The 21,569-nt window shown below is 38.1% G+C and overlaps 2 protein-coding genes across 2 annotated transcripts; one reads left to right on the top strand and one right to left on the bottom strand.

Annotated features, from left to right (window-relative positions):
• Positions 1–493: 493 nt before the first annotated feature.
• Positions 494–745, bottom strand: KRTAP21-1 (keratin associated protein 21-1). Its single transcript, XM_069572314.1, has one exon. The coding sequence runs from the start codon at positions 743–745 to the stop codon at positions 494–496; it is 252 nt and encodes an 83-aa protein (XP_069428415.1).
• A 14,491-nt stretch (positions 746–15,236) lies between these two features.
• LOC138439114 (keratin-associated protein 6-2-like) lies at positions 15,237–20,664 on the top strand. The gene is made up of 3 exons (XM_069587433.1): positions 15,237–15,504; positions 15,981–16,117; positions 20,284–20,664. The coding sequence occupies exons 1-3, from the start codon at positions 15,237–15,239 to the stop codon at positions 20,662–20,664; spliced, it is 786 nt and encodes a 261-aa protein (XP_069443534.1).
• The last annotated feature ends 905 nt before the right edge of the window (positions 20,665–21,569 follow it).

The raw sequence follows: 21,569 nt of genomic DNA, 5'->3' as shown, positions 1-21,569 counted from the left end.
GCCTGAGCATGTGAGATACAAGAAATAGTTGGATAAGGTATTATTTGTGGTGCAAATACAAGAAGAAATGCCTGTATTATATCAAAGAACTCAAGGGTCAAGCAACCTCTTAGCCAGGTCTTGAAAGAGGCCATAGTACCTCACAAAAGACTAATTCATAAACAGTACACAAAGATTTTTTAGAAGCAATGAGTCATTTTTATTGAGAATGAGGAGTTATCCAGGCTATAGAATGTTAGGATCAATAACACAGTCATAACAGAGACTCAGAGATTAAGGAGTAAAGGCTAACATTCGGAAGAGTCAGATGATATCACCATTGAACTTCAGACCTCAAAGACATCAATCTAAAAATGAGTAGTTGGAGGTCAAAGCCTCAGTCAAGCATACTTGCAATTTCTTGCAAGTAGAAATCACGGGTTACAGATCCTCAAAGCAGTATTATCTTTAGATTCCTCATTTCAGAAGCAGACTAGGCTAAGATGGTGATGTTCTAGCAGCAAAAATAACATCTCCTGTAGCAAACTGGCCAGTAGCTGCTATAGCCAGAGCCATATCCACAGCCATATCTGGTTCCATAACTGCAGCCATAAAAGGGCCTAAATCCACAGCTGTATCCTGTCCCATATCCACAGCCATATCCTGACCCATATCCACAGCCGTATCCTGAGCCATATCCACAGCCGTATCTACTTCCATATCCACAGCCATAGCCACAGGAGTTGCCGTAGTAGTTACAACACATGTTGTCAAGGCAAGAGGATTCAGGTGGACTGCAAGAGGATGTTTCTGAAGTGTGTGTGTCTTCTCCTTCCCTTGGACCTTTATATACTGTCAGTAATTGGCAAAGCATACCATTCATTCCCTGACATAGACAACAAACATGGAAGCAACATGATGAGCCAGTCACGTTCCCACTGACAATCAATAATGTTTGCTTAAAGTAGCTCATTATTTTGGAGACTCCTGTTTCATTTTAAGAGCTTCACTTTAATTTGTTCTGCTGACAAACTGTCTTAGTAGAATCGTGTGACCCAAAGCTGATCATTTTCAAAACCTCCTATCATTTAACAGATACCTTATAAAACAAGCTTGTTGGGGAATGTCAGAAAGTTTGCCTCCCTTTCTCTCTCATTTTTCCAAAATACCTGCTTCTGACCACAGGGGAAGGAATATTCCAGTCTCCTTTCCTGCATCATTGCAACTTCCTGTCCGTTTTCTCCTACCCTTTCTGCATTCCTTACCCCTGCCTTGTCTGATTCTCCTCAAATCCTAAGAATCGGATCAGTTCAGTTCAGTTCAGTTCAGTCGCTCAGTCGTGTCCGACTCTTTGCGACCCCATCAATCGCAGCATGCCTGGCCTCCCTGTCCATCACCAACTCCCAGAGTTCACTCAGACTCACCTCCATCGAGTCAGTGATGCCATCCAGCCATCTCATCCTTTGTTGTCCCCTTCTCCTCCTGCCCCCAATCCCTCCCAGCATCAGAGTCTTTTGCAGTGAGTCAACTCTTCGCATGAGGTGGCCAAAGTATTGGAGTTTCAGCTTTAGCATCATTCCTTCCAAAGAACACCCAGGGTTGATCTCCTTCAGAATGGACTGGTTGGATCTCCTTGCAGTCCAAGGGACTCTCAAGAGTCTTCTCCACACCGCACTTCAAAAGCGTCAATTCTTTGGCACTCAGCCTTCTTCACAGTCCAACTCTCACATCCATACATGACCACAGGAAAAACCATAGCCTTGACTAGACGGACCTTAGTCGGCAAAGAAATATCTCTGCTTTTCAATATGCTATCTAGGTTGGTCATAACTTTTCTTCCAAGGAATAAGCGTCTTTTAATTTCATGGCTACAATCACCATCTGCAGTGATTTTGGATCCCCAAAAAATAAAGTCTGACACTGTTTCCACTGTTTCTCCATCTATTTCCCATGGAGTGATGGAACCAGATGCCATGATCTTTGTTTTGTGAATGTTGAGCTTTAAGCCAAGTTTTTCACCCTCCTCTTACTTTCATCAAGAGGCTTTTTAGCTCCTCTTCACTTTCTGCCATAAGGGTGGTGTCATCTGCATATCTGAGGTTATTGATATTTCTCCTGATAATCTTGATTCCAGCTTGTTTTCTTCCAGTCCAGCGTTTCTCTTGATGTACACTGCATATAAGTTAAATAAGCAGGGTAACAATATACAGCCTTGACATACTCCTTTTCCTATTTGGAAACAGTTTGTTATTCCATGTCCAGTTCTAACTGTTGCTTCTTGGCCTGCATACAGATTTCTCAAGAGGCAGGTTAGGTGGTCTGGTATTCCCATCTCTTTCAGAATTTTCCACAGATTATTGTGATCCACACAGTCTAAGGTTTTGGCATAGTCAATAAAGCAGAAATAGCTGAAGGTCAAGAAGGGCGGTGAGAGGAGATACCCCTCATCCTGGTAAGGAGCAGCGGCTGTGCTTTGCTGGAGCAGCCGTGAAGAGATACCCCATGCCCAAGGTAAGAGAATCCTAAGAATCTGATCAGTATCTGATAATTCGAAACAGAGTCTTTCCCCGGAAGAGTGAATACTTATAGTTGTGGAGACAGTGTGCTGTATGTGTTCCTTCTTATATTTTCTTCATCCGTGCACCAGGCAGGGGAAGGGCCTGTTCAAGTGGGGCAGCCCTCTTTTTCTCCCTTTTTTTTTAGCTACCAGAGTATCACCATTGAGGAGACTTTAACAGTGTAATCAACTTGATTTGGCTAAAGAATCAGAAGTCCTCAGTTAGACCAGAAACTCATTTTTTCACATACAGCCTTATCAGAGTTTTGTGTTATGAGATGTTAGTCCATTCCCCTCACTCAATCATTCTTGCCTTCTTCTATCACTACTGTTCCTTACACATTTAGTTCAAAGGCTAAAGGTAAGTAGGGTCACTTTGATACTTACAGCAAAAGCCCATCTTCAGTTCCTAGTATATTCATGACATCAAGTACCACAAAACTCAATTTTATCCTTATTCATATGTACATTAATCAGAAGTTCTCAACCTTCTACAAAAATGTTCATTGTGACTTTGAAATATATGTCTCCTTTCTTCTAAATAATCCTCTCTAACACACTTACCTTTTCAACATGTAAAGGAGGAAAATGAGTATCATTCCTTCTAATGTTAATATTTTTCTTGCCACCAAATTTCTCTGCTTAAAAAAAAAAAACTATTTGTACTGAAAACTCAGATCTGTAATCAGCTCCTGTGAGATGCCTTTCCTCCGTGCTATTGTCTGAACTGGATCATCCTCCTCTTGGCTCCTGGGGCTTCCCTGGTGGCTCAGGAAAGAATCTGCCTGCAATGCAAGAGATGTGGGTTCGATCCCTGGCTCTAGAAGATCCTCTGAAGGAGGAAATTGCAACCCCCTCCAGTGTTCTTGCCTGGGAAATCCCAAGGACAGAGGAGCCTGGCGGGCTATATAGTCCATGGGGTTGCAAAGAGTCTGACATGACCTAGCAACTAAGCCACCATCACCACCTCTTGGTTCTTATCAAAGCACTTGTCAAAGTTTTTTGAAACTATGTCTTGCCTCACTGATTGAAATGTAACTTCATATCAAACATTCAGACTTTAATGACCAAACTTCTTTCAGTCCAAAGAAAACATGTTGCTTTATTTGTTAGGGTAGGGGGACTTTTTTTTTTTTTGCTTATCTTAGTTTCTATGTTTTATTTAAATCTCATTTTCAGAATCTGGCAAACTCCAAAATTTAGATTATTTTTCACTTTAACAACCATGAGATCTGAATTGGAAGGGAGTATAAAGTCAAGATCATTCTTTCCACTGGATACACTTGAATTTCAACAACAAAGGAATAAGTCGTGGTTGAGCACTTTACTGAATGTCTTTAGCAGGGATTTTCACAAGGCTGCCAACTTCAATTGTTGAGAAGTTTCACTATCAGACATTTTTCCTTCAGTTAAGAAATCATTCTACCTATTTTTCTGATATTGGTCACTGGTCTAATCTGACACTCTGCTATGTTTCATCCCTAACCATAAACATTAAGAACATATATTCCCATTCCATTTTTTTTATCCTTCAGTTTCTTACCTTTTCTGTCCACCTTGAAATGCAAAACTATAAATTCTACTTGACAAATTCTCTGGTACAGACACCTTACTTTTCAGTGCCACAGCCAACACACTCTCTGGTCACCGTATCCCTGGATTATTGAAAAGCTCTTTTATCTTTGTTGCATTATTTCTAATACCTTTCCATTCAGATCTCTGGATACTGGCTTAAAACAGTAAAGACAACTCAACTCCCATTCTGTGCATCCTTGAAACCAGCTCTAAGTACAGTCCCTGATACATAATTTGGACTCAGTATTCTTTCATAAAAATGGATGAATCAAATCAAACATGTATTCAAACATTGGAGAGCCACATATACTGTAAAGACGTTTGAGTATATGGTTAAATTTTCTAAATGCAAATTTCTTCTTTCTAAAATGAGGCTTAACTATTTTTATATAACTGTTTTCCTTATGTTTCATATCTATTTAGTGTTCTGGTCGGGAATTTTACTCAATAAATGTTATTCCCTTTATCTCACTTTCCTTTTTTCCCCCCTCTTGGCTATATATATTTATTTTTGTGATTATCATTTAATACATGTTATTTAAATATGCACTTTTTAGAACCCAAACATAAATTTTAATTTTAAATAATTTGTTTTTGCAATTACAAGGTGGTCCTAGAAATTCTTATACAGAGTGAAGTATGTCAGACATAGAAAGACAAATATATGATATTTCTTTAGATTTCTATGAAATCTAAAAATAATAGTACAAATGAAGCTATTTATAAAACAGAAATAGAATCACAAAAGTAGAAAACAAGCATGGTTACCAAGGGGTGGTGAGGGGAAGGGGGGACAGAGGGGGATAAACTGGGAGGTTGAAAATTACATATTCACACTACTATATATAAAATAGATAACTAATAAAAATCTACTGTATAGCACAGGGAACTCTACCCAATATTCTGTAACGACCTATATAAGAACAGAATCTGAAAAAGGAGTGGATATAGGTATGTATATGACTGATTCACTTTGCTGTATAGCAGAAACTAGCACAACACTGTAAATCAACTATAGTCTAATAAAAATTAAATTTTTGAAACCTCATTTTTCTTATTCTGTAGTTTTAAATTCATGTTTAATAGCTTTAAAATACCCATGTTTATTTGTACCGTAATCCTGATTTAGTCTGAATTTAATATAATAGCTTTGTAACATAAAAGAAGTCATTCTATGGTATACACATACGTATGCCCTAATTAAACACCCTTTTATGATGAGGAAGCAAAACCCCTCAGAATATAAATTACCTGTTATTGACTTTTTGCACTCTGACTGAGCCATTTTGTATAGTAATTTATTACCCAAAATATAGTGTTAACATCATGTCAACATAATGGGCATGGAATCATGCATATTTTCATGCTCAGAAATTAAAGAATAACTTTATGTTACATTTTTAAAGCATATGTCTTGGGAACATGTTTATGTAAAAATTTGATATCAATATTTTTGAAACTCCACAGGAGTAAAAAGATCAGTCCATAGTAGGAAAATATTTTATTTCTAGCACATGCTCCTGTGTGGTGGTCTGCTTACCTGTACTGCAGACCCCTCCCACTCAGCTGAGGACTGGCGGCTCCTGGAGCGCCTCCATGGGCCCGAAGGAGAGATGATCCGGGTGAGGGACAGCGCGCCCTCGGTGAGAACGCCTTCTCTAGAGTCTATTTTGATAACTCAAATTAAGTATCATCTTGCAGTAAGACATTTTAGTCAAGATCAAAGGCTTATTAAACAGTAGGTTTTAAATATCCATGTGAAATATGTTCTAAAGATTCCCGTAATTAGGACTATATATGGACTTTTCTGGTGGCTCAGATGGTAAAGAATCTGCATGCGGTGCAGAAGATATAAAAGACCTGGGTGTGATCGCTGGGTTGAAAATACCCCCTGGAGAATGGAATGGCTATGCACTCCAGTATTCTTGCCTGGAGAATTCCATGGACAGAGGCGCCTGGCAGGCTATAGTCTAACATGTCACAAAGAGTTCAACACGACTGAATAGCTTTCACTTCACTTCACTCCACCTCATAGATTTTCTCCTCAAGGAATATTTTTTTCTACCTTGCAATCCCTAGGACTGGGAGATACCACAGACATAGGAAAAATCATAAGAGAATACAGTTAACAGTTATATACTGACAAATTGGATAAGCTAGAAGAAACACAAATTTCTAGAAACACAGAGCATACCATGACTGAGTTAAGAAGAAACATAATTCGAACAGACTGATCACCAGAAGTGAAATTAAAGCAGCAATTCAAAAAATTTCCAGGGGAATTATACCAAACATATATAAAATAACTTATGTTTATCTTTCTCAAACTATTCCAACTAATTGAAGATGAGGGAACATTCCCTAATTTATTCCAATACTAGACCACCATTTTCCTGCTACCAAACTAGAGAAAAACATTACCAAAAACAAGAAAAAAAAAAACCCACACACACAAACAAAAAAGCTCAACAAAATGTTAGCAAACCAAATTAAAAAATACAAAGAAGTGTCATTCACCGTGATCAAGTTGGATTTAATCCAGGGTCACAAAGACAGTTTAACATATGCAAATCAATCAATGTGATACACCTATGTTAACAAAAAAAAGACAGAAAATACATGGTCATTTCAATAAATAAGAAAAAATAGTTTTTAAAAAATCGGCATCCATTCAAGTTAAAAACTATCATCTAGGTGGTTTAGGGAGAAATGTCTGAATATAATAAAGACTGTTTATGACAAATTCACAGCCAACATAATACTCATTGGTGAAAAGGTGAAATCTTTCCTGCTAAATTCAGGAATAAGATAAGGATGCTCATTCTCACCACTTCTATTTAAAGTAGAATTGGACATTCTAGCTGCAGCAGACAAGAAGAAATAAAATGTATTGGAAAGAAAAAGGTAACACTATCACTACTTGCAGATGATGTACTTTGTATAAGAAGTCTAAAGTCTCCACTGAAACCTATTAGAACTAATAAGTTAGTTCAGTAGATTGTATGTTACGAGATTAGTATAGAGAAATGTGTTGTGTTTCTATACACTAATCATGAAATACTAGGAAGTGAGAGTAAAAACAATCTTATTTAATTGGTTCTACAAACGATACCTAGGAATCAACTTAAGGAAGTGAAAGAAGTATCTTCTGAAAACCACAAACTTTGATAAAGAAAATTGAAAATGATACGCAAAAATGGAAAGATATCCCAGTCCCTTGCATTGGAAAAGTTACTATTATTAAAATGGCTATAATAGGAGAGTTCCAGAAAAAAATCTATTTCTGCTTTCTTGACTATGCCAAAGCCTTTGACTGTGTGGATCACAATAAACTGTGGAAAATTCTGAAGGAGATGGGAATACCAGACCACCTGACCTGCCTCTTGAGAAACCTGTATGCAAGTCAGGAAGCAACAGTTAGAACTGGACATGGAACAGACTGGCTCCAAATAGGAAAAGGAGTGCGTCAAGGCTGTATATTGTCACCCTGCTTATTTAACTTCTATGCAGAGTACATCATGAGAAACTCTGGGCTGGAAGAAGCACAAGCTGGAATCAAGATTATCAGGAGAAATATCAATAACCTCAGATATGCAGATGACACCACCCTTATGGCACAAAGAGAAGAGGAACTAAAAAGCCTCTATTTGAAAGTGAAAGAGGAGAGTGAAAATGTTGGCTTAAAGCTCAACATTCAGAAAACTAAGATCATGGAATCTGGTCCCATCATTTCATGGGAAATAGATGGGAAAACAGGGGAAACAGTGTCAGACTTTATTTTGGGGGGCTCCAGAATCACTGCAGATGGTGATTGCAGCCATGAAATTAAAAGATGCTTACTCCTTGGAAGGAAAGTTATAACCAACCTACATAGCATATTGAAAAGCAGAGATATTACTTTGCCAGCAAAGGTCCGTCTAGTCAAGGCTATGGTTTTTCCTGTGGTCATGTATGGATGTGAAAGTTGGACTGTGAAGAAAGCTGAGAGCCAAAGAATTGATGCTTTTGAACTGAGATGTGGGAGAAGACTCTTGAGAGTCCCTTGGACTGCAAGGAGATCCAACCAGTCCATTTTGAAGGAGATCAGCCCTGGGATTTCCTTGGAAGGAATGATGCTATAGCTGAAACTCCAGTACTTTGGCCACCTCATGCAAAGATTTGACTCATTGGAAAAGACTCTGATGCTGGGAGGGATTAGGGGCAGGAGGAGAAGGGGACAACAGAGGATGAGATGGCTGGATGGCATCACTGACTCAATGGACGTGAGTCTGAGTGAATTCCAGGAGTTGGTGATGGACAGGGAGGCCTGGCGTGCTGCGATTCATGGGGTCGCAAAGAGTCAGACACAACTGAGGGACTGAACTGAACTGAAGTGAATATTCCAAGAAATCTACAGATTTAATGCAATTTCTATCAAAGTACCCATGATATTTTTCATAGAACTAGACCAAAAAAAAAAAAACCCTAAAATTCACAGAACTACAATAATCCTTAAATAATTCTAAAATTCATAGAAAAATAGTCTTAAAACTAGAACAACAAAAGACCACTTGTTGGCAAATCACTCTTCAGAAAAAAACGATAGTGCTGGAGCTATAACTCACCCAAACTGACTATATTGTAAAACTACAGTAATCAAAATAGCATAGTATTGGCATAAAAAGGCACATAGAACACACAGATGGCTGACAGGACAAGAAAAGATGCTCAATAATACCAAGTATCAGAAAATGCAAATTTAAACAATAATGCAATATCAAGTCACATCTGTCAGAATACCTATCACCAAAGCAATCAGTAAATATCAGAAGTTTTAGAGGATATGGGAAAAGGAACCAGTTGAACACTCTTGGGGAATGTAAATGATTGGTTCAACCACTATGGAAATCAGTATGCAGGTTCCATAAAAAACTAAAAATAGGACAGCCATATAATCCAGCAGTTCTACCCCTGGTTACCTATCCAGAAAAAGTGAAAACACTAACTTCAAAAGATACATACACTCCAGGGTTCATAGCAATACTGTTTATAATAGCTCACATATGGAAGCAACTCGAACGTCTCTCAGCTCATTTAAGAAGATATGGTGTACATATACACATCATGGAATATTACTCAGACATAAAAATAAAATACTACAGTTTGCAGCAAAATGGATGGATCTAGAGAATATGCTTAGTGAAAGATGTTTGGGCAGAGGAATAAGGCAGATAGAGGAAAACAAATACTGTATACTTCAGTTATATGAAAACTCTAAAATTTTAAAATGAATGCATATGTAAGACAGAAAGAGACCCAAAGATATAGAAAACAATCTTTTGGTTATGAAAGGAGATAGCAAAGGGGAAGGAACGTTAGTGCCAATGGATTAGCAGATGTAAACAACTGTTTATAAAATAGATGAGCAATAAAGATATACTATATGGCATGGTGAATTATTTATTATGTTGTAATAATTTTTATTAGACTATAATCTTCAAAAATACTGAATCATTATGCTCTACACCCAAAACTAACACAATATTGTAAATCAAATATAGTTAAATTTTTTAAAAAATGGCACCTACCTGATTCTGAAATAGGTGATATGAAAGTAAAATCTGTACAAGTAAGATATGCAGAAAAGGTCAATAACAAAACAATTTTGACTACATGTTTGATGATTGAATGTGTTTGTTTGTTTAGATGGAGAAGACAGGATATGTTTGGATTTAGGCATCTACAGATAGAGAAGCATTTATAAATATGTAGCTATAAAACAAGATTTCTATTCTTAACACTATTGACAGTTTGGACAAGAATGTTTCTTGTTGGGGGCTTCTTTGTGAATGCAGAATCATCAGCATCTTTGGCTTCTATAAATGAATTTGTAATGATTCAAGAAAGGAGGTAGAAATATTCTTGTCTTATGGTCAGAGGCAAATGATTTAAGAAAGAAGAGATAGAAAAGGGGCAAAATTTTTCTACGTTGCTTCTCATATCTTTAATATAAGATATATATTAAATGATAGGAAACTTTAAAAATGGGTATCTGTTTAGAGGCACATGATTCTAATGAAAAAATTATCTTGCAGAGCAAATTAAAATGATGCTCTTTAAATATCTCCAAAATAACTAGCTACTTTAGGCAAATTATCGATTGTCAAAAGTGACCGGCACATCATGGTTGCTTCCATATTTGTTGTCTATGTCAGGGAATGGATGGTATGCTCTGCCAATTACTGACAGCATATAAAGGTCCATGGGAAGGAGAAGACACACACACTTCAGAACCATCGCCTTGCAGTCCACCTGAATCTGCTCCCCTTGACAACATGCGTTGTAACTACTATGGAAACTCCCATGGCTATGGCTGTGAAAACAGCTATGGCAGCGGATTGAGCCCTTATTATGGCTGTGGTTATGGAACCAGATACGGCTGTGGATACGGCTCCTGCTGTGACTGTGGATATGGCTCTGGCTACAACAGTTACGGGCCAGTCTGCTACAGGAGATGCTATTTTTCTTGCTGCTAGAGTATCACCACCTAAAACACCATTTACGTCTGAAACCACACATCTAAGATAATGCTAATTCAAGGACTGAAAAGTCATGATTTCTATATGCAAGAAATTACATGCAAGACAGAGCTTTGACCTTCGACTACCCATTCTTAAGACTGGCATCTTTGAGGTCAGAAGCTCCATGGTAGTATCATCTGTCTTTTTTCCCAATGTTAACATTTACTCCCTTAATCTCTGACCCTCTGGAGTAACGATCCTAATACCCTACTGTTGGGGAAGTCCATTGTTATCAATAAAAACAGTTCATTGTTTCTAACAAATCTCTGTGTATTTGCTTGAGAATAATTTTTGTTTTGAGGTGTTATGGCCTCTATTGAAAACTGAGCAAATGTGAAGCTGAACTTTGAGTCCTTCATATAAGCATTTCTTTTTATACCTGCATCAGAAATAATGTCTTTCCCACCTATTTCTTGTTTTTCACATACTTCAGTTCAGTTCAGTTCATTTCAGTTGATCAGTTGTGTCCGACTCTTTGCGACCCCATGAACTGCAGCACGCCAGGCCTCCCTGTCCATCACCAGCTCCCGGAGTTCATTAAAACTCATGTCCATTGAGTTGGTGATGCCATCCAGCCATCTCATCCTCTATTGTCCCCTTCTCCTCCTGACCCCAATCCCTCCCAGCATCAGTCTTTTCCAATGAGTCAACTCTTTGCATGAGGTAGCCAAAGTACTGGAGTTTCCGCTTTAGCATCATTTCTTCCAAAGAACACCTAGGACTGATCTCCTTTAGAAAGGATTGGTTGGATCTTGCAGTCCAAGGGACTCTCAAGAGTCTTCTCCAACACCACAGTTCAAAAGTATCAATTCTCTGGTGCTCAGCTTAGGCACTCACATATATAAGCAGAAATCTCAGTATTTCAGGACTGGACTTTGCAAATCTCTCTGTGTCTGGGGTGGAGCTGGAGGTGAAAGAGAGGAGGAATGATACTTTATTCAGGAAGTTAATGCAAATTCCAAAATAAACAAGAGGTGGCCTGAGTACTTAAAGGAATAATGGAAAGGAACGGAAATTTCCAGCATATATGAGAAATAAGAAGCAGAGATAGGTGTCAAACACATGAGACTAAAGAATGCATGCAAAAGTCAAAACATTCTATCATATCATCTGCTTTTGATGGAAATGCAAATGTATTTCTTTGCATATATTGATGTTGAAATTGTTTTCAATCACTTAGTTGATCAATAGTTTTGAGTAGTTTTGAAAGGGTCTCATCCTAGACACTGAAGACAAAGTAGAAAAATTATAGAAAAACTTTCTACTCGCACAGTGTTTACATTTTAGTAGGTGAGGAATAAAAAAATGAAAAATAATTAAGATAATTTCAAACTGACAGTTGGGATGTGGGATTAAAACTGCTTAGTGGGAAAGAGAGTAAGGATTGAAGCATTAAAGAGATATTTCAGGGAGATATTTTCACCTTGTGATATCTCATGCCAATTGCAAAGAGAGATTCAAAAGGACAGTAGCAAATGTAAAGGGGAAAAGAAGTCCACGAAGTTTTGAAAGAATACGATTTAGTAAGCATGTATGAGACAGCTTACTTACCCAGTAAAGAGTCTTCACAAACTAACTCTTAACATACCTTCAAAATTTGAAACGGTGTGACTCCCTTAGTTAAAGAGGGCTTCCTTGGTGGCTCAGACAGTAAAGAATCTGCCTGCAGTGCAGACCTGGGATCAGTCCTTGGGTTGGGAAGATCCCCTGCAGAAGGCAATGACTATCCAACCCAACATTCCTGCCTGAAGTATTCCATGGATAGAGGAACCTGGCAGGCTACAGTCCATGGGGTTTGCAAAGAGCTGGACACATCTGGACAACTAACCCTTTCATACTTTAACTAGTGAAAGAACAGGTGAGACATTCAGCTCAGTGAAATGACAAAATAGTGAGAATCAATCCAAATATCTATTAGTTTGTAAATGACACACAAATATTTGAACAGAAATTCGACTTAATCTATCAATTTTTTATTAGAGAAATATTAATTGAGCCCAGCTTATGTGCAAGGTATTACAACCAGAGCTGGTTATTCCATGATGCACAGAATAGAGGTGGTTCTGCAGGCATCATTAGGTATGGAGAGGCTTGAGTGAAAAGGTTTAGAAATAATGCAATAAAGATGGAAGTCTTTTCAGTAAACCAGGGGAATTGTGGCCAGAAATTCTGCTTTGGCAGTGGCATTGAAAAGCAAAATGTTTACTGTAGAGAATTTGTGAAGCAGACTTAAAATTACAAATTGCAAGGAGGACAGAAAAGGTAAGAAAACTGAAGCATAATGATGATTGGAAGGAGGATATATTTTCTTTATGCCTATCATTCATGATTAAACATAGCAGAGTCAGAAGATTATAATGCCTAATACTGAAAATTCTCAGAAATGGAATCAGAAGCTTGATGAAAGTTCCTTCTGAAGGCATTCAATAAAGTACTGGATCACTACTCATCTCAATGTGGTTGAAATTTGAGTGTACAATAGAAGATTTTGTGGTTCTTACTGTAAAAAATAACAAGTATTGGAATCTGCTTGATTATGAAAGATAGTGGTACACCTAAGCAAGTGAGATAAGCAAAAATAAAACCAACTTTAATATAGAAAAAGCAAGAGAGTTCCAGAAAAACATCTACTTCTGCTTTATTGACTATGCCAAAGCCTTTGACTGTGTGGATCACAACAAACTGTGGAAAATTCTGAAAGAGATGGGAATACCAGACCTCCTTAGCCATCTCCTGAGAAATCTGTAGAAGCAATAGTTAGAACTGGACATGAAACAATGAACTGGTTCCAAATTGGGAAAGCAGTAAGTCAAGGGTGTATACTGTTACCCTGCTTATGTATCTTCTAAGCAGAGTACACCATGCAAAGTACCAGGCTGGATGAAGCACAAGCTGGAATCAAGATTGCTGGGAGAAATATCAATAACCTCAGATATACAAATGACACCACCCTTATGGCAGAAAGTGAAGAGGAACTGAAGAGTCTCTTGATGAAAGTGAAAGTGGAGAATGAAAAAATTGGCTTAAAACTCAATATTTGAAAAATTAAGATCATGGCATCTGGTCCCATCAGCTCATGGCAAATAGATGGGGAAACAATGGAAACAGTGAGAGACTATTTTCTTGGGCTCCAAAATCACTGCAGATGGTGATTGCAGCCATGAAATTAAAAGACGCTTGTTCCTTGGAAGAAAATCTAGGACCAACCTAGATAGCACATTAAAAAGCAAAGTCATTACTTAGCCAACAAACGTCTGTCTTCTCAAAGCTATGGTTTTTCTAGTAGTCATGTATAGATGAGAGATTTGAAGTATAAAGAAAGCTGAGTGCTGAAGAATTGATGCTTTTGAACTGTGTTGTTGGAGAAGACTATTGAGATTCCCTTGGACTGCAAGGAGATCAGACCAGTCCATCCTAAAGGAAATCAGTCCTGAATATTCATTGGAAGGACTGATCCTGAAGCTACGTCTCCAATACTTTGGCTACCTGATGCGAAGAACTGACTCATTGGAAAAGACCCTGATGCTGCGAAAGATTGAAGGCAGGAGGAGAACAGGACAACAGAGGATGAGATGGTTGGATGGCCTCACCAACTCAATGGACATGAGTTTGAGCAAGCTCTGGGAGTTGACGATGGACAGGTACCCTGGCTTGCTGTAGTCCATGAGGTGGCAAAGAATAGGACATTACTGAGTGACTGAACTGAACTGAACTGAACTGAATTTAAAAAGCTACATATTTTTTGGCTACTTGTTTGGCAATAGAAAGTTCAGATGTTTAGTTAAGAGTGAGAAGGAAGAGTATGTTTGGATTTAGACATCCATAGAGAGAGAAACTTATTTGCAAACACACAGCTATACTGTAATGTTTCTATTCTCAGTACTACTGACATTCTGGATTATTTTTCTTTTAGTTATTACATATTGTTCTGTGCCCTGGAGAATTAGGAGCATCCTTGAGTTCTACAACAAGATACCAATTGGTATCGGGAAGTAAGTATCTGGGTGAAGAACTCTGGCAAGACGTTACAATGATTCAAGAAAATGAAGAGACACATTTGTTTTCAAGTGATCAGAGGTAGATGCAAAAATAAAAAAGAAAAAGTTAAGGGGATTTTTTTTATCATTTCCTCCTAAACCTTTTATTTTCTTATTTTTTTTAATTTAAATTTTATGTTTTTTACTGTACAATACTGTATTGGTTTTGCCATACATTGACATGAATCAACCTTTTAAAAGAAGATATATATTAAATAGGAGGTTTTGAAAATAGGTATCTGTTATTGGGCACATGATTCAAGTGAGAAATTCTTTGGCAGAGGAAAATTAAAATGATGCTCTTTAAGTGAAATGAGTCTCCAAAATAAGAAGCTATTTTAAGCAAAGCATTATAGGTCAACAGTGACTGGCTCATAATGTTGCTTCCATATTTGCTGCCTATGTCAGGGAATGGATGGTATGCTCTGCCAATTACTGACAGTATATAAAGGTCCAAGGGAAGGAGAAGACACACACACTTCAGAAACATCCTCTTGCAGTCCACCTGAATCCTCTTCCCTTGACAACATGTGTTGTAACTACTACGGCAACTCCTGTGGCTATGGCTGTGGAAACAGCTATAGCTGTGGGTTCAGCCCCTATTATAGCTGTGGTTATGGAACCAGATATGGCTGTGGATATGGTTCAGGATATGGCTGTGGATATGGGACAGGATATGGCTGTGGATTTGGCCCCTATTATGGCTGTGGCTACGGAACCAGGTATGGCTGTGGATATGGCTCTGGCTATGGCAGCTACTGGCCAGTTTGCTACAGGAGATGTTATTCTTCTTGCTGCTAGAACCTCACCATCTAAGCCCTTTTTGCCTCTGAGATGAAGCCTCTAAAGATAATGCTGATTCAAGGATTTATAACCCACGATTTCCACTTGCAAGAAATCACATGCCTGACAGAGGATTTGACCTGCAAATATCCACTTTAGATTGGCATCTTTGAGCCCTGAAGCTTCTTGGTAATATCTCTGCCTCTTCTGCAAATGTTCATCTTTATTCTCTGATTCTCTGTTATGACTGTATTGATGATCCTAACAAAATCACTTGTTCTCAATAAAAATGATTCATTGTTTCTATCAAATCTCTGTGTACTTGCTTGTGAATTACTCTTTTTCCAGGCATTGTAGACTCAGTTGAAAATGGGGCAAACATGATGCATGAAGTTTCAGTTCTTCTTTGATGTAATGCAAACATTTCTTTCCATATCTGTGTCAGAAATAGTGTCTTCCCCACCTGTTTCTTGTATCCCATGTACTCAGGCCCTCACATTCCCAAGCACAAGTCTCCCAGTATTTCAGAACTGTGCTTTGTAAATCCCACCGTGTCTAGGATGGAACTAAAGGGGAAAGAGGAGGAAGAATGCCACTTTATTGAGGAAGTTGATGTAAAGTCTAAGGTAGACAAAAGATGACCTGAGTGCTTAAAAGAATGGAAGAGACACTTTCCAGGTTCATGAGAATTAGAATTAGATATAGGAATTAAGAACATGAGAATAAAGAACTAAGCAACAGAAAAGTAATACTAGAAATCTACTCATTTTGTCTGTTTTGATGTAATTGCCTATGTATTTGCATATACCGAGGTTGAGGAAATTGATTTCAATCACTTAACTGACAGTTTTGAGTATTTTTGAAAGGGTCTCAAATTAGACAGTGAAGGCAATGTAGGTGAATTAATGACAAGCCTCTTGCTTTCACAGTGTTTATATTCCAGCCCGTGCATATAGAAAAACAAACAGAATAAATAATTCAGATGATTTGGAACTGACAATTTTGAGTGGAGGGAATAAAATAGGTAAATGCAAAAGAGAGTAAAAGTTGAAGTATTAGGGAGCTAGTTCAGGGAGGTATTTTCAACTTGTGGCAAATGAGCTGATGTCAATTGCAAAGAAAGGGCAGTAGCAAGTGTAAATGGGAGAAAATTTATGAAGTTTTGTAACAATGTGATTTGTTAGGCATGTATGAGATAATTCACACATCTAGAAAAGAGTTTTCACAAAATAACTCAACATACCTTCAAAATCTGAAATGGTACGACTCCCTTAATCAAAGAACATTTGAGACACTCAGCTTTAGGAAAATGAGAAAATGGAAATAATATATTCAAATATCTTATGGTTTATAATTGCTACACAAATGTTTAACTTCATCTATGTTTTTATTGTAGAAATGTTGATTAAGTGCAAATTATATGTTAGGAACTATTCTCAGAGTTGGTTATTCAGTGATGTATAGAAAAGATATTGTTTTAGTTGTTTTGCACTACTGTCCAGAGATTTGAATGAAAGTTATTAGAATTAGTGTGGTAAAGATAGAAGATCTTTCAGTAATTCAGGGATATTGTGGACAGAAAGTGTGTGCTGTCAGTAGTATTGAAAAGTGAACTGAATGCCAGAAAATCTGTGATGATGACAGAAAAGGAAAGAAATTGAAGAGTGATAAAATTTGGAATAAGGTATATTTTCTTTATGCCCCCAAGGCTATGGTTTTCCCAGTGGTCATGTATGGATGTGAGAGTTGGACTGTGAAGAAGGCTGAGCACCAAATAATTGATGCTTTTAAACTGTGGTGTTGGAGAAGACCCTTGAGAGTCCCTTGTACTGCAAGGAGATCCAACCAATCCATTCTGAAGATGAGCCCTGGGATTTCTTTGAAGGGAATGATGCTGAAGCTGAAACTCCAGTACTTTGGCCACCTCATGCGAAGAGTTGACTCATTGGAAAAGACTCTGATACTGGGAGGGATTGGGAGCAGGAGGAGAAGGGGACGACAGAGGATGAGATGGCTGGATGGCATCACTGACTCGATGGACATGAGTCTGGAGGGCTTCAAAGGGAAATTCTAGCAAATAGAGAAAGAAGAAACAAACCCATCATTCTCATACTATTCCAAAGAACTGAGGATGAGGGCCCAATTCCACATTCCTTCCACAAGGCCACTCTTATGCTGGCATCAAATCCAGAGAAAGAGACCACATAAAAGAGAAGATGATAGTTCAAGATATTTGATGAAAATTGATACAAAAATTCCCATCAAAATATCAACAAACAAAATTCAGCAATATGGAAAGGATCAAATAGCATGACTGAGTTGGATTTATTTGAGACTCACAAGGTTGGATCAATGTGTGTCATACACCACGTTAACAACAACAAAAAGACAAAAACCATAGCATCATTTGATAGATGTAGAAAAAGCATTTGAAATAGTCAACATCCATTCATGATGGAAACTCTGGTCAAAGTGGGTGTAGAGGAAAAATAGCTTAGTAAAAGCTATTCATTTATGGCAAACCCACAACCAACATAATAGTCCATATTGAAAAGATTAAAGCCTTCCTACTAAGTTCAGAAGCATGACAATCATGCTCACTCTTACCACTTCTACTTACGATAGAACTGGAAGTCCTAGCTACAGCAGTCAGAAAAGAAAAAGAAATAGAAGCATCCAGACTGGAAAGGAAGAGGTGACACTCACTATTTGTACATGATACAGTACTTTATACTTCAGTTCAGTAGCTCAGTCATGTCCGACTCTTTGTGACTCCATGAACTGCAGTACCAGGCTTCCCTGTCCATCACCAACTCCCAGAGCTTTCTCAAACTCATGTCCATCGCCTTGGTGATGCCATCCAACCATCTCATCCTCTGTTGTCACTTTCTCTTCCTGCCTTCACTCTTTTCCAGCATCAGGGTCTTTTCCTATGAGTCAGTTCTTTGCATCATGTGGCCAAAGTACTGGAGTTTCAGCCTCAGCACCAGTCCTTTCAGTGAATATTCAGGACTGATTTCCTTTAGGACTGACTGGTTTGATTTCCAAGCAGTCCAAGGGACTCTCAATGGTCTTCTCCAACACCACAGTTCAAAAACATCAATTCTTCAGTGCTCAGCTTTCTTTATTATCCAACTCTCACATCCATACATGACTACTGGAAAAACCATACCTTTGACTAGATGGACCTTTGTTGGCAAAAAAAAAAAGTCTCTGCTTTTTAATATGCTGTCCAGGTTGGTCATAGCTTTTGTTCCAAGGAGCAAGTATCTTTTAATTTCATGGCTGCAGTCAACATCTGCAGTGATTTTGTACCTTATGTAGTGAAATCAAATCTCTACCCTCAAACCATAAATAACTAATAAATTCAGTAAGCTGCATGATACAAGATTAATATATAGAAATCTGCTATGTTTTTTATAGCTCATAATAAAACATTCAGAAGAGAAAGTAGAATGAATCTCATATAAAACTGCATAAAAAAATACCTAGAAATAAACCTAGACACAGAGGTGAAAGACCTATGCTCTGAAAATTATTAAACTTTCATTAACAAAATTGCAAATCATATAAAGAAATGAAAATATGTCCTTTGTCTTTGGATTGGAAGAATATTAAATATGGCCACACTACCGAAAGAAGCCCACAGATTTAATGTAATCTCCATCAGAATAACTATGACATTTTTCATTGTAGTAGGACAAATTATTTTTAATTCACAGAATTAGAATAATCTTAAAATTCATAGAAAAATAATCTTAAACTAGAACAGATCCCCACTTTCCAAAGAACTCTTCAGAATAAAGTACAAAACTGGACAACTGTCCCAAAGTTCAGACAATACTACAGTGTGGTGTTTTCCCCAGAACAGGGCTGCCCAAGTGTCACCGTGGTATGGGTTGCCAATACAGGAGACTCAAGAGACCTGGGTTTGATCCCTGGGTCTGGAAGATCCCTTGGAGTAGGAAATGGCAAGCCACTCCAGTATTCTTGCGTGGAACATTCCATGCACAGAGGAGCCTAGTGGGCTACAGTCCATAGGGTCTCAAAGAGTTGAACATGACTGAGCACACATATGCACACACAGACCCAGGTCAGTGGAACAGAATACAGAGGCCAGAAATAATTCCATAATCTATGACAGAGGAGGCAAGAATATACAATGGTGAAAAGACAGTCTCTTCAAGTGCTACATGGAAAACTGGAGAGCTATATGTAAAACTATGAGATTAGAAAATTGCCTCATACCATATACAAGAATAAACTCAAAATGGGTTAAAGACCTAAATGTAAGACATGAGAATATAAAACTCTTAGAAGAAAACATAAAGGATCACTCTTTGACATAAATTGTAAAAACTATTTTTGGATCTGTCTCCTAAGGCAAAAGAATTAGAAGTTAAAATAAACAAACAGAACATAATTACACTTAAAAGGTTTTGCCCAGCAAAAGGAAGTAGCTGAAAAATGAAAAGACCACCATGAACTGGAAGAATATACTTGCAAATGATGTGGCCGACAAGGTGTTAATATCCAAATTAGATAAATAGCTCACACAGCTCAAAAAACAAAACAAAACAAAACAAACAAACCAAAAAACCAACCCAGACAAGAAATTTGTTATTTGGGCACATGACTCTACTGAGACAATTCTTTGGCAGTGAAAATTCAAATGATGCTCTTTAATAAAACTGGAATCACCAAAATAGCAAGCTCATTTAAAAGAAACCATTAGTGACCGTCAACAGTGGCTGGTGCGTAATGTTGCTTCCATATTTGTTTTCTATGTCAGGGAATGAATGGTATGCTCTGCCAATTAGTGACAGGATATAAAGGTCCGTGGGGAGGAGAAGACACACACATTTCGAAAACATCCTCTTGCACTTCACCTGAATCCTCTTGCCTTGACAACATGTGTTGCAACTACTACGGCAACTCCTGCGTCTATGGCTATGGAAACAGCTATAGCTGTGGGTTCAGCCCCTATTACACCTGTGGTTATGGGACTGGCTATGGATATGGCTCAGGATATGGCTGTGGATTCAGCCCCTATTATGGCTGTGGCTACGGCTCCCATTATGGCTGTGGTTATGGGACAAGATATGGCTGCGGATATGGCTCCAGATACTGCAGTTACCGGCCAGTCTGCTACAGATATTCTTCTTGCTGCTAGAATATCACCATCCAAGCCTTCTGAAATAACACATCTAAAGATAATGCTTCTGAAATAACATATCTAAAGATAATGCTGATTCAAGGATTTTTAAGCTACATTTCTATATCTAAGAAATTACCTGAGTAGCACCATTGAGGAGACTTTAACAGTGTAACCAACTTGATTTGGCTGAAGAATCAGAAGTCCTCAGTTAGACCAGAAACTCATTTTTTCACATACAGCCTTATGAGAGTTTTGTGTTATGAAATGTTAGTCCATTCCCCTCACTCAATCATTCTTGCCTTCTTCTATCACTACTGTTCCTTACACATTTAGTTCAAAGGCTTAAGGTAAGTAGGGTCACTTTGATACTTACAGCAAAAGTCCATCTTCAGTTCCTAGTATATTCACAACATCAAGTACCACAAAACTCAATTTTATCAGAAGTTCTCAACCTTCTACAAGAATGTTCATTGTGACTTTGAAATATAATATGTCTCCTTTCTTCTAAATAATTCTCTCTAACATACCTTTTTGGCATGTAAAAGAGGGAAATGAGTATCATTCCTTCTGCTGTTAATATTTTTCTGGCCACCAAATTTTTCAGCTTAAACATGTCTACTTGTACTTCAAAACTCAGATCTGTAATCAGCTCCTGTGAGATGCCTTTCCTCCGTGTTATTGTATGAATTGGATCATCCTCCTCTTGAATCCTGAGGCTTCCCTGGTGGCTCAGGAAAGCATCTGCCTCCAATGCAAGAGATGTAGTTTCGATCCCTGGGTCTGGAAGATTCCCTGGAGGAGGAAATGGCAACCCCCTCCAGTGTTCTTGCCTGGGAAATCCCAAGGACAGAGAGGCCTGGCGGGCTGTATAGTCCATGGGGTTGCAAAGAGTCTGACATGACCTAGCAACAAGCCACTAC

This window comes from Ovis canadensis, chromosome 1 (genome assembly GCF_042477335.2).
Source record: "Ovis canadensis isolate MfBH-ARS-UI-01 breed Bighorn chromosome 1, ARS-UI_OviCan_v2, whole genome shotgun sequence".
NCBI classification, from domain to species: Eukaryota; Metazoa; Chordata; class Mammalia; order Artiodactyla; family Bovidae; genus Ovis; species Ovis canadensis.
This window is presented reverse-complemented; position numbering and strand designations above follow the sequence as displayed.

Coding starts and splice junctions, on each gene's coding strand:
- LOC138439114 (XM_069587433.1), top strand. CDS start 15,237: ATGTGTTGTAACTACTACGGCAACTCCTGTGGCTATGGCTGTGGAAAC. Junction 15,505..15,980: donor GAGATGTTATTCTTCTTGCT/GCTAGAACCTCA, acceptor CCATGTACTCAG/GCCCTCACATTCCCAAGCAC. Junction 16,118..20,283: donor AAGTTGATGTAAAGTCTAAG/GTAGACAAAAGA, acceptor TTTCTATGTCAG/GGAATGAATGGTATGCTCTG.
- KRTAP21-1 (XM_069572314.1), bottom strand. CDS start 745: ATGTGTTGTAACTACTACGGCAACTCCTGTGGCTATGGCTGTGGATAT.